The 12,590-nt window shown below is 39.2% G+C and overlaps 1 protein-coding gene across 3 annotated transcripts in view; it reads left to right on the forward strand.

The window, feature by feature from the left end:
- The window catches only part of cttn (cortactin), a 28,235-nt gene extending 20,991 nt beyond the window's left edge, over window positions 1-7,244 (forward strand). For all 3 annotated transcript variants that reach the window (XM_028575050.1, XM_028575057.1, XM_028575064.1), the window contains 6 exons: window positions 928-983; window positions 1,555-1,624; window positions 2,108-2,355; window positions 3,832-3,961; window positions 5,877-5,945; window positions 6,712-7,244. In XM_028575050.1, coding sequence (XP_028430851.1) covers window positions 928-983; window positions 1,555-1,624; window positions 2,108-2,355; window positions 3,832-3,961; window positions 5,877-5,945; window positions 6,712-6,848 — 710 coding nt within the window. In that variant the 3' untranslated portion in view covers window positions 6,849-7,244. The remainder of the gene's footprint in view (window positions 1-927; window positions 984-1,554; window positions 1,625-2,107; window positions 2,356-3,831; window positions 3,962-5,876; window positions 5,946-6,711) is intronic.
- Window positions 7,245-12,590: the final 5,346 nt, after the last annotated feature.

Below are 12,590 nucleotides of genomic sequence, written 5' to 3' on the forward strand. Positions count from 1 at the left end.
CAATGCCTCTTTATATATTATTTATTTCTTACTGTAGCCCCCCTTTACATTTTTGTTCATTAGAACGTGTATAGGCTCAAGTGGCAAAAACTAACAATTTAAATAACAATAAAAATATATAGTCCAACCAATAAACAAAATCAACAATTACCAGTCATGCGCCTTAAGACCTTAGCTAAAAAGACCGTGATAATGTAAAAAGATTGAGAATTGGACAATTATGTAATAATTGTTACAGGCCTTTCGGAATGCGTTTATTGTGCCATTTGATATTGCGATGACAATAAAAAAAAAAAAAAGATCTATTATCATATGGCCCTCCACCTCCCTAATCACCCCCTCCACCTCCCTAATCACCCCCTCCACCTCCCTGATCACCACCCCTGCTGTTTCTAGCACTGCCACAACGCTGTTTGTTTCTGCTTCTGCATTCGTTTGTGCATGATGTCGTACGGCCATAGTGCATTTTATCAACACCTGCTGTGACCACACAGAGACCTACATGGCTGATCTTCAATGCAGAGATTGAGCCAAGATGGCTGCTTGACCCCAACTGTCTGGCTTATAAAAAGATCCTCCTATCCGTTTCCTCTGTTGTCTGCATTCAGTGTTTTTTGTTTCTCCCCCCTACAGGTTTGCATGAGCTCAGCAACCCGTCCTTTGGTTCCAGCACTTCTTGTGTTTATCAGTTCTTGTGAAACCAGCCACAGTCCGCTTGATCTGAACATTTGCAGACCAGAGAAGCTTCTAATCTACATTAATAGTGTGCTGCAGTAAAGTTTAATGAAGAAGTATTATGACTCAAACTAAACAGTCCCGTAATTGTTTACGGTCTGCTCTGAAAAAGCGTCTCTGATGATGCTGACTGTGGTTGGGCCACTAATGTAAAACAGAAACTGACTCCTTTTATCTCCTGTTTGTTTCCAGATTATTCTAAAGGATTTGGAGGGAAATTTGGTGTCCAGAATGACCGGATGGATAAGGTAAGGAGTATTTGTGTTAGGGCTGCTCGATTATTTCAATCAGGAGAGACTTTGTTGCAGATATGCAAATATTTATTGTAGATAAGCATAATATGAAATGTACAAAGTCTTTGGGGATTAGACTCTATCATTAAAATATTTAAAGGGGTAGAGAAACAGACATATCACCCCCCCCCCCATGATGAAGTCTTCCTGAAATAAAGAGCTTCATGAGAAAGAAGAACAATTATTTTTAGTCAATATTGAAATCACGATTGTTTAACACGATTACTCGTTGAGTTGTATAAAGATGTTGTCTTTGTTGAACATAAAAAACAGTGAAACAAATCAACAGTGAAAACATTTTTTTCGTATATATATATATATATATATATATATATATATATATATATATATATATATATATATATATATATATATATATATATATATATATATATATATATATTGTTTTTGTGATTGTTAGGAGCCGAAATCGACATTACAATTTTATGAAGTGCACAGCCCTAGTTTGTTTGACTTTTTGTGTAATAAGTTACTTCTGTCTCCCATCTTTCTCTCTGGTTGGCAGAGCGCCGGGACTTTTGAGGAAGTGGTGAAGCCGGCCCCAGCTTACCAGAAAACCAAACCTGTGGAGGCTGGTAAGCCTTCATCAACATCAGCTGTGTTTTCCATTGTTTACCCTGGTATAGTTCTGGTATAGTTGTTTAGTTGTTTCATGGTCCCTCTACTCTCCGGCTGTAGTTGACAGTTCCACTATATTGTGTCGACAACTGCTGCTGTTTGTCAGTCACTGTCATGTTAGTCCTGATTAGTTAAAAGTACTTAACTAATCAGGGGGTCAATTCTTAATGTAAACATTAACCTGGCGCATTATAAAAAATATTTGAGGGTTGCTTCTTGCTTGTATAATTTACAGCAGAAGTTCACTGAGAATCTCTTTTGTATCGAAGCAGAGTTTGTTTTTTGTAACAAAAATTTCACTAACCTAATTGATATAAACTCAGAAATGTAATCAGATCGGGACCTTGTGAATCGGAATCGATTTGATTCGGGAAATCGTTGGCTGGATACCCTGATCACATCGTCTCTTCATTCTCCTTCATGTTTACTCCACTCGTCAGCTGGCAGCAGCACAGGAAGCATCAAGGCGCGCTTCGAGAACATCGCCAAGCAGAAGGAGGAGGAGGACAGGAAGAGGGCCGAGGAGGAGCGAGTGCGCCGACAGGCCAAGGAGAAGCAGGAGCAGGAGGAGGCGCGCCGTAAGATGGAGGAGACGGCCAAGGCCCCCTCTCCGGTCCCGGCTGCCAGTCCCAGTCCCACTCCCAGCCCGACTCCCCCGGTCCAGCCAGCCGCCGCCCCGGCATACCAGGTTAGTCACCGGGCCTTCTACAGCGGGTCTCTACCTGAAAAGTTACACTTTGTATTGTTGTTGTTGATACTTTTATTGCAACTAATTTGCTTAATTTACAATCCGTTACCGTACAGTACAGTAAAATTCTCATATCATTGCATTTTTAATTTTAATTTTTATTTGTGTACATATCTATGCAATCCACCCGATGATGATAATAATAATAACAACAACAATAACCAAAGCAAGATAACTAAATAGCTAGAGGAAAAATAAAAAGTGATAATACAAAATATATACCATATGTGCCACTTTGTATCTTTAAGCCCACAACACAGAGACTAAAATAATTTAAAGTCTTTTTTTTTAATTTTGCAAAGAATTAATGGGTAAAAAAAATGGTGCTGTCCTCAACTAAAGAAATTATTAGTCGAGTATCACTCATATGATTTTGTCGACTAATCAATTAGTTGATTTAATCAACAGATCTGTAGAAAGAGTTTCAATCTTGTGTTTACCAGAGATGTGCTCAGACGTTTCTCGGAAACAATTCATTCAGCTTGTAAAAGCCTAAAAAATGACCCAATCGGCTAAGAGACAGACTTAGAAAAGATGCTGCGGGTCACAGGCACTTCCGATCGGTAGAGAGTACAGCCCCTTTTAGACAAGCAGCTTGTATGTAAACATACTGACTCTCATGTCAGATCAATCAGTGATTGTTATTCTAGTTTAAGGATTTGAAATTGCAAGTAAACGGCAGACATTATTGGATGATTGTTGCATTTAGCGCAAACCTACAACCTCCAATACAATCATCAATTAGAAGCCGTTCCTTTTTCTGTATTAATGCTGTTGCATGGAATCATGGCTGGATCATGTCCCAGCACACATTTACAATCTTAATAATGTAGAATATAGTCTTCATTAGTTCCTTGCTACTTTAATGTCAAGGAAGATGCCTACTTTCTTTTGGGTTGAAGATAACCTCTTACTGGTATTAGTAGAAGAAAGTAAGTAATAGTGCTCCAACTACCGATTATTTTCATAGTCTGTTAATCTGTCAATTATTTTCTCAATTAATAGATTAGTTGTTTGCTCTCTAAAATGTCAAAAAAATGTGTTTCCCAAAAAGCCCAAGATGACGTCCTCAAATGTCTTGTTTTCTTCCCAACTCAAAGATATTCAGTGTGCTGTCACAGAGGAGAGAAGACACTAGAACATATTCACATTTAACACGCTGACATCAGAGCAGTTTTATTTTTTTTTTTTTATATATATATATATAAAAATGTACTCAAACCGATTAATTAATTATCAAAATAGCTGGCGATTTAATTTAATAGTTGACAACTAATCGATTCATCTTTGCAGTTCTAATAAATAAGTAATACACTCAAGCTGATTGGCATGAGCAAATATTTAATTTTACTGGAAGTAGAAGTACTCTTTGCAGAAGGAGTTGTCGTTAAACAGAAGACGTGTTTGCCTTGTCAGAAGTCCACCGCCGTGTCCCACGCCGCTGCCGAGGAGAACGGAGAGCCGCTGTACGAGGCGGAGCCACAGATCCCCGACGCAGAGCCCGAGGACCTCTACCAGACCCCCGAGGACACCGCCGCCGCCGCAGGTGACCCTCCTTTCATCTCCACTGGTCTATTCTTCACTGTTTCATGGTACTACAGGGTACCCGCATGGTCTGGCTCTTAAAAGTCAATTATTATATAGCATTTTCAGGATTGTGTGTGTGTGTGTGTGTGTATATATATATATATATATATATATATATATATATATATATATATATATATATATATATATATATATATATATATATATATATATATATATATATTAGGGCGGGACTCGATAAAAAAAAAATTGAATCTAATTAATTAGAGGCTTTGTAATTAATTAATCGAAATTAATTGCATTTTAATTGCATAAATATTTGACCTGAGAACAGTGAGAAGTAATTTTTTTCACATGGATTTTTAGTTTACCATTGAATAATGACTGAATACATAAGCTTAAGCAACAAAATAGTTTATTTTTGTTCCACCATGTCCAGCAGACCAGTGCAATTTTTGCCATTAAGTGTAGCAATAGCATATTTAGAAATACAGTACATTTCAGAAATTCAGGTAGCTTATAGGTAGGTAGACCTTCTGTAAACTATTTCTTTTTTTAAGTAAAACACAATACTTTCAAGTACATTCAGAACATTGGAAACCCTGAACTTCCTTTTCATTTTCATAAAGCTGCTGGACTCTTTTTATCACTGTCTTTCTGCATGGCGGCTCGTATGTTGTGTCAGACGACGCAATCTGTCGGCCGTTGGTTATTTTTTCAGACGTGGACTTAGTTACCCTGGTCCTTAAACCAGTCATCTGGTGGAGTGTAGGTTGGGTGTGGGTCCTTGTACTCGGAGTCGGGCTAACGTCCATGCTAGCTGCTAAATGTTTTGCGTCGAGGTGATACTTGAGGCTCGATGTGTTGCGGTGATATGCGAATTCCTTGTTGCATAGCTTACACACAACCATGCTCTAATCGACGCCTCCATCCGTTCGTTTTTTATAACAAAATGTCCCATCCACGGGGCCAACCAAAGCTGTCTCGTCAGCTTCTTCGTTCATGTTCACTGTGGTTTGTTGTTGTCTGAAGCATTGACATATATAAAAGGTCTGAAGTCATGAACGCTAGTTGGTGCTCCAGTATAATCGGTCCGCCGAACTCATCCAGTGAGAAACGTCCCGCGGTGCAAAAATAAGTGTGATTAAAATGCGTAAAAACTGTTTAACGTGTTATTTTTTGTGTAATTAATTAATTAACGCGTTAAAGTCTGTAATTAATTAATCTTAATTAACGCGTTGAAGTCCCGGCTCTAATATATATATATATATATATATATATATATATATATATATATATATATATATATATAAATGAAAGTCAGTATAACACAACACAGTTCAACATCACCACAAAGTTTAGCCTCTGAAATGATCATACGGTTGAATCAACACCTCAAACGGTTTCAACACAAACTAAATATTAAAACCTGAATGAAGGAGGATTTATTGCAGGACTATTAAGCTTGACTTATGGGTCTGCGTTGAATCTACGGCATCGGTACGCGTAGATTCAGACCCCACGCTGTAGCCTGACGTGCACCTCCCCAGAATTCTAACTACATGTTGTAGACCGCAACAGCTGTGATTGGTCCGCTTGGCCGTGGCCTGGTAGCGTCACATTTCCCTCTACTTATTTCCTGGTTCTCCTTCTCCGTGAACAACATGAAATCAGGAGAGGGTTAACTTTTCCTGCTACAGTCTGACCACGGTCAGAAAGAACAGGGGAGACACTTTGTTTCTACTCGCACTGAAGCTAATCCCCGGCACTCTCTCACCCCCCCACCCCAAATCAAGTAGTAAAGACCCAAAAAGAAAAAACACGGTATACAGTACGTGTCTTTGTAGCCCGAGTCTGTCTGTTTCTTTCCTTGGACTAACCATTCTAACTGACCAAGCGTCTTCCTCTTGCAGACGGCCAGCAGTACGAGTACGGCGAGGACCTCGGGTTGACGGCCGTGGCCCTGTACGACTACCAAGCAGGTGAGACCCAAAGCTGTGAACGGAGTTTCAGTCGGGACACAGAATGAAAGGACACATCAAGTTTGATGTAGTCTACATCCACAACAAATCATTTCCGGGATAGTTCAGGTGCAGCCAGAAACGCCGGATGTCCGTCCCCTTCCTCTGTCTTTGTGTTGGCGTTCTAACCTCCGGCTGATTTGTGAGGACTATGGTTAGCTGCTCCTCAGATCTCTGCAGGGTAAATCCAGACAGCTAGCTAGACTATCTGTCCAATCTAAGTTTTCTGTTGCACGACTAAAACTACTTTTAAAGGTACACGTTCCACCAAAACAAGTTCCTTCCAGAGGCTATTTTGCAGAGGCGCCGCGGATCCGTCCGGCACCAAAGGCGGTTGTGATTGGTTTAAAGAAATGCCAATAAACCACAACCACAGTTTTTCTCCTGGCCCGGAATTTGTGGAGAAAAGTCTGGCAATGCGAGACTACGTTTTATGTCATATTCAATATCTCAAGATCAATACAGAGCAGAGATCTGACATGTTTAAATGTCACGTTTATCTGACTAATCCTTTCAGCTCTGCTGCAAATAGGAGAGAAAAAAACCGTACAGTTGCCCCGTCATGTGGCTCTTTGTAGTTTGGCTTGTTTGAAGCTAATGTGCTAATCGCTCTTCTTGCTGTCTGAGTTTGTACCTTCAAGGTTGAAAGAGGCTTTGGATAGAAGCGTCGGCTAAATGTAATATCTATGAGTCCTCCGTCACCAATCCATCTCTTCCCGTTTCCCAGCCGGCGACGACGAGATCTCCTTCGACCCCGACGACATCATCACCAACATCGAGATGATCGACGAGGGCTGGTGGCGGGGCGTGTGCAGAGGCGCCTACGGCCTTTTCCCCGCCAACTACGTGGAGGTTCGGCAATGATGACGCCCCGCCGACACCAGCCGAGGAAGGAGACAATTTGGAATCCTCCCTTTTCACACTTTGTTCTTCTCTCTCATCGCCTTCTGTTCCTGTGCGAGACATCTGCAGGTCTCCTAACCGGCTTTCTTTTGCTCTGTTTTTCCCATCCCTCCGCTACATCTTCCACTCTCAGATCCCTTTGTTTCTCTCCGGGCAGCAGAAGACGGGGAGAGTTTTCTTAGAACGACTCAGTCAGGGCTGCACAATACCAGGGAACGTACGATAACCTTGTTGAACATCGCGGTAACGATATCACTCGTCATACATTTACAGATGTTAAAGTGAACTCAGTTCTGCTGCTTTCAGTATTCTGCTAAAATACAACACATTGCTTGTTAAATATTAAAAGAAAAGACCCAAAAGGAAATAATTTCCAACTTTGTTTTATTGAACAGATTGAACATTAAACTGAACACAAACCTTTAAAAAATAGTTAAATTTTAAAGTGCAGTTTTCCACTGATTCAGCTAACACAAAAAAATATTGCGTTTGTTGTTGATGCGTTTGTTGTTATTGCAAGTTAAAGTTGCAATGTCGATTTTTAAATAAAAAAACTGATTTATTGTGCAGCCCTAGACTCAACTCAAGGAGAATATATAGAGCTCATCTGGGCTTTGTTCTGCACCTCTAGACAGATGTTCAGGGTCTCAGACGACGAATGATTCACACCTAGAAGTTACATATCAAAGCTTTTTTTTTTTTTTATCTCTCCAGATACCGTATTAGAGATCAGTTTCAGGTATTGTTGCTTCTTCATATGTGTGAGAGGAATTTGAGTCTCACCAAAGACCACCAAAGTAATGATAGCAATGAGCTTGAATAAGTCTTGTGTACAGGCTTAATGTAAGCAGGAGCAGTTTTTTAAAGTGGAAAAGAAGCCTCCACTTTGGATTATTATGTATATTGCTGGCTACGTACTGTCCCGTACGATCGACTGTGGACCAAAAAGACCTTTTGCTTCTTGGTAACTGTTTGCACAGGAGTTTAAATTCCCCCTCCTGGTTGATGCTGCACCCGTCGATCCACGACGGGGGAACTAAGGCTACATCTACCGTGCTACATGTTGGTTTAAAAATGTCTTCTTTTTGCGACGTTCGCGCCTCGTGTCCACGCTACCGCTGTGTTTTCCGAGCCCCTACAACAAGACTACATCCTAGACGGAGCCAGCCAGGGAGGACATACAGTACAGTGATCGGCCAGATCAGGGCTAGCATGTAGCTTCTCTGAGCTAACCCATCTGTCTGATGGCATCATCGCACACCAGAGGGAAGTTCAAGTCTGCCAAATTTGCCATTGACGCCTTTCCCACGTTGCAGGCTCCAAAAAATACAAGGCTACATTTACACTACTATTTTTTTGGTTTAAAAACCAATATGTTTCACTACATTTACGCCTCACGTCCACACTACCAGGGCTACCTCGCCGTTATGATGGATCCAACCTAACTTCTAGGCAAGTCCCGCCCTACGAAGCCGCCTGATTGGTTGGGGTTAGGCATTGACCTCGATAAGTTAAGGTTAGGATAGCCGACTGGTCAGGGGATAGGACCTGAACAAACCGGGTTCCGTTACCTTGCGTAAGCATGGACGCCTGGCCAATAGTAGCGTGTGAATGCTACTGAAAGGCGGGTCTTGCCTAGAAGTTGCGTGGGTTCCATAATAACGCGTTTCCGAGCCCCTAAAACGGAAACGTTTAGAAACACTGCCGCTGACGTTTAGGTTTGAAAACTCCGGGGTTGCTTTGTAGTCTGGACGGGCACAAACGGAGACGCACAAATCATATTTTCTTCCAAAATCACTTCTCTTAATAATAATTAAAGAGAAAAATCGAATAAATCTCATGAAAAACTTCAACAAGTCTTGTTAAACGTATGAATTAATCTACCGATACTGAGCGGAGACCATTTTCAACACTGTCAGTCTTAAACAACTACCACCAATCGGGCGGAGTATACATGCTGCTTCCTGTTTACACTGGCACGTGCATGCCCAGTATACATAAATGGTCATGTGATATGCGTTTTGGCTAAAAACGGCCCTTAAATACCCAAACGTAGCAGTTTAGATGTAGCTTCAGTTGGAGCTTCATGTAGTACCAATCGGTTCTCTTTTGTCTGAGCACTTGCAGCGATCGTCGTGTTTGATTAGAAATGATCAATAATTGCAGATGTCCCAGTTGTTGAGAGAATAACGTGGCCATGATGTCAAAGACTTCTTTTTGCCACTGTGGCAAATCACAAGCTAAACAAAAAAAACACACTACAGCTCATAGTATTATTTGAATCATCTTCATACTTTCTTCTGGTTATTGTTGATATCATGCTTGGAATCATGTACAGAGAGATCATGATTTATTGAGAAATAATAGATTTGAAAACATATTTTGGTTTCCTGTGTCTGTGAGGTTTTCTTTGGACTTGTGTATTTGTGTCTTGCTGCCTCGAGCGCTCGGGTTGTCCTGTTCTATTCCGTATGAGGCGTGATGACGACATCCCTCGTCACGACTAGAGATGGTCCGATACTGATACCGGGATCGGAAAAGCCTCCGATACCGCTTAAAATGCTGGTATCGGGATGTACTGGAGTTTAGGCACCGATTTGATACAACGTAGTTTAGCCCTGAAGAAAATCTACTTTAAAGTAGTTTATTTATGTTCTTTTTCCGTTCTGACTCGCTGTCAAACTGGATAAAGAAAGTTCTAAGCGTTCATATCGGACCATCTCTAATCATGACTGTGTGTGTGTGTGTGTGTGTGTGAGTGTGTGTGTGTGTGTGTGTGGGCTTTCACTCAATTCATCTTTGGGGTTTTATAATTAAAGAAAAAAGTGACCTTTTTCAAATGCATTATTTTTATCTGTACCTCTGTTTGCTTAAGTCACATCACTACCTGCTTGTTCTTTTTTTGTTTTTTGTTTCAATAAATAAACTATGAATTATAAACTTGTTTGTGTTGCGTTATTTTATTTCATGGCTCCATTAAATTTCAAGTTATCAAAACTTTAAGAATTCCTAATGTTCATAGAAACTCATAAAAATTACTTTTTTATTATTATTTAGTATAGCATGTAGAAAACGGTTTTAAAACAGTCAGTATAGTATGTCAAAAAGTATAAAAAAGTCAGTTATAGTACGTTGAAAAAAAGTATTTAAAACAGTCAAAGTACAGTATGTCAAAAAGTCATAGTATGTCAAAAAAAGTATAGTATGTCAAAAGTATAAAAACGTCGTAGTATAGTATGTTAAAGTGCACAGAGGAAGGTCCGGGACGAACTGGGGTTTGAACCTTCTTACAGTGAAGAAATGGTGATAACCATTGGACCACCTACTGCATGTGACTTTTACTTGTTTCAACATACTATGACTTTTTTTTTTTTACTTTTTTGACACACTAAATTATGACTTTTTTTTAAAAAATAAAGTATTTTTATGACTTACTATGCTTTGACACTATGCTGTGACTTTTTAGAAACTTTTTTCAACATTTAAATGTCACAGATTATTATTAACACACTGACGCTATTATCCAGAGTGACTTCCATTAAGTGACTTGTGATCATATTTTTAGTGGAGGGGGTACCCAGAGGATGGGGGTGAGACTGAAGGGGTCCGGGACGAGTTTGGTTCAAACCCTCTACCTTCTTAATGTGAAGCAACAGCACTAACCATTGGGCCACTACTGTACACATCACCTTTCACTTTTTTTTTTTTTTTTTTACATACTTAACAATGACTTTTTACAACATACTATACTATGACGTTTTTATTACTTTTAACAACATATTATACTATGACTTTTTATTACTTTTTATAAAAAATGTTGGAATTTTTACGACTTTAAAAAAGTATTTTTAGGACTTTTTACAACTATATTCAAACTTGACAGGTGTCTTGCTATGGGCACGGGTAAGTGCAGTGCCAAAAGCAAAAGATATCGTTAAATATATATCGGTAAAAGAAGCACATGTTGGCTTTTATATTAACATCCCCAAAACCAGTTGACAGAAAGGCAAGCTGGTACCTTATATAACAAACACAAGTAGGTTACACTATATGAGCCAAATTAACCATAAAGTGGTCTTACCTTATGTAATGCAGTTCCACGACTTGTGCCAAATTATCCATATCAGCAAAAGTCCGGTGTGTTTTTCAGTTCAATTCAGGCATGAAAGAAAGTCTCTTGTCCCACATTAGACCTCAGTATACTTTATGTTAAACATAAACATTTACTGATCTGATTACAGCAAAGACAACGTCGGCAGTATTGACGGCAAAATAGGCTACAGAATATTTCGTTCTATATTGACAGGTGCAATATTTGAAAATCAATTTTTTTTAATTACATTTATATATCTGCATTTATATCAAAACCTCAAGACTTTCAAATATCAAAATGCCATTTATTAATATGTAGTAGTGTCAAAATGACAAATAAACATCTTTTCCTATTCTATTTTGCCTGCAAACGCTTCCAACAGCTTGCGTGTCGCGTTAAAAATAGGCGTCGGTCCTATTTCTAGCATGCACGTTTTTTAAATTATGTCAGTAATCAATCAACTTAAAGGTCCCATGACATAGTGCTCTTTGGATGCTTTTATATAGACCTTAGTGGTCCCCTAATACTGTATCTGAAGTCTCTTTTATATAGACCTTAATGGTCCCCTAATACTGTATCTGAAGTCTCTTTTTTATAGACCTTAGTGGTCCCCTAATACTGTATCTGAAGTCTCTTTTATATAGACCTTAGTGGTCCACTAATACTGTATCTGAAGTCTCTTTTATATAGACCTTAGTGGTCCCCTAATACTGTATCTGAAGTCTCTTTTATATAGACCTTAGTGGTCCCCTAATACTGTATCTGAAGTCTCTTTTATATAGACCTTAGTGGTCCCCTAATACTGTATCTGAAGTCTCTTTTATATAGGCCTTAGTGGTCCCCTAATACTGTATCTGAAGTCTCTTTTATATAGGCCTTAGTGGTCCCTTAATACTGTATCTGAAGTCTCTTTTATATAGACCTTAGTGGTCCCCTAATACTGTATCTGAAGTCTCTTTTATATACGCCTTAGTGGTCCCCTAATACTGTATCTGAAGTCTCTTTTATATAGACCTTAGTGGTCCCCTAATACTGTATCTGAAGTCTCTTATATAGACCTTAGTGGTGCCCTAATACTGTATCTGAAGTCTCTTTTATATAGACCTTAGTGGTCCCCTAATACTGTATCTGAAGTCTCTTTTATATAGACCTTAGTGGTCCCCTAATACTGTATCTGAAGTCTCTTTTATATAGACCTTAGTGGTCCCCTAATACTGTATCTGAAGTCTCTTTTATATAGACCTTAGTGGTCCTCTAATACTGTATCTGAAGTCTCTTTTATATAGGCCTTAGTGGTCCCCTAATACTGTATCTGAAGTCTCTTTTATATAGACCTTAGTGGTCCACTAATACTGTATCTGAAGTCTCTTTTATATAGACCTTAGTGGTCCCCTAATACTGTATCTGAAGTCTCTTTTATATAGACCTTAGTGGTCCCCTAATACTGTATCTGAAGTCTCTTTTATATAGACCTTAGTGGTCCCCTAATACTGTATCTGAAGTCTCTTTTATATAGACCTTAGTGGTCCCCTAATACTGTATCTGAAGTCTCTTTTATAGACCTTAGTGGTCCCCTAATACTGTATCTGAAGTCTCTTTTATATAGACCT

Source organism: Perca flavescens, chromosome 1, assembly GCF_004354835.1.
Source record: "Perca flavescens isolate YP-PL-M2 chromosome 1, PFLA_1.0, whole genome shotgun sequence".
Classification (NCBI taxonomy): Eukaryota; Metazoa; Chordata; class Actinopteri; order Perciformes; family Percidae; genus Perca; species Perca flavescens.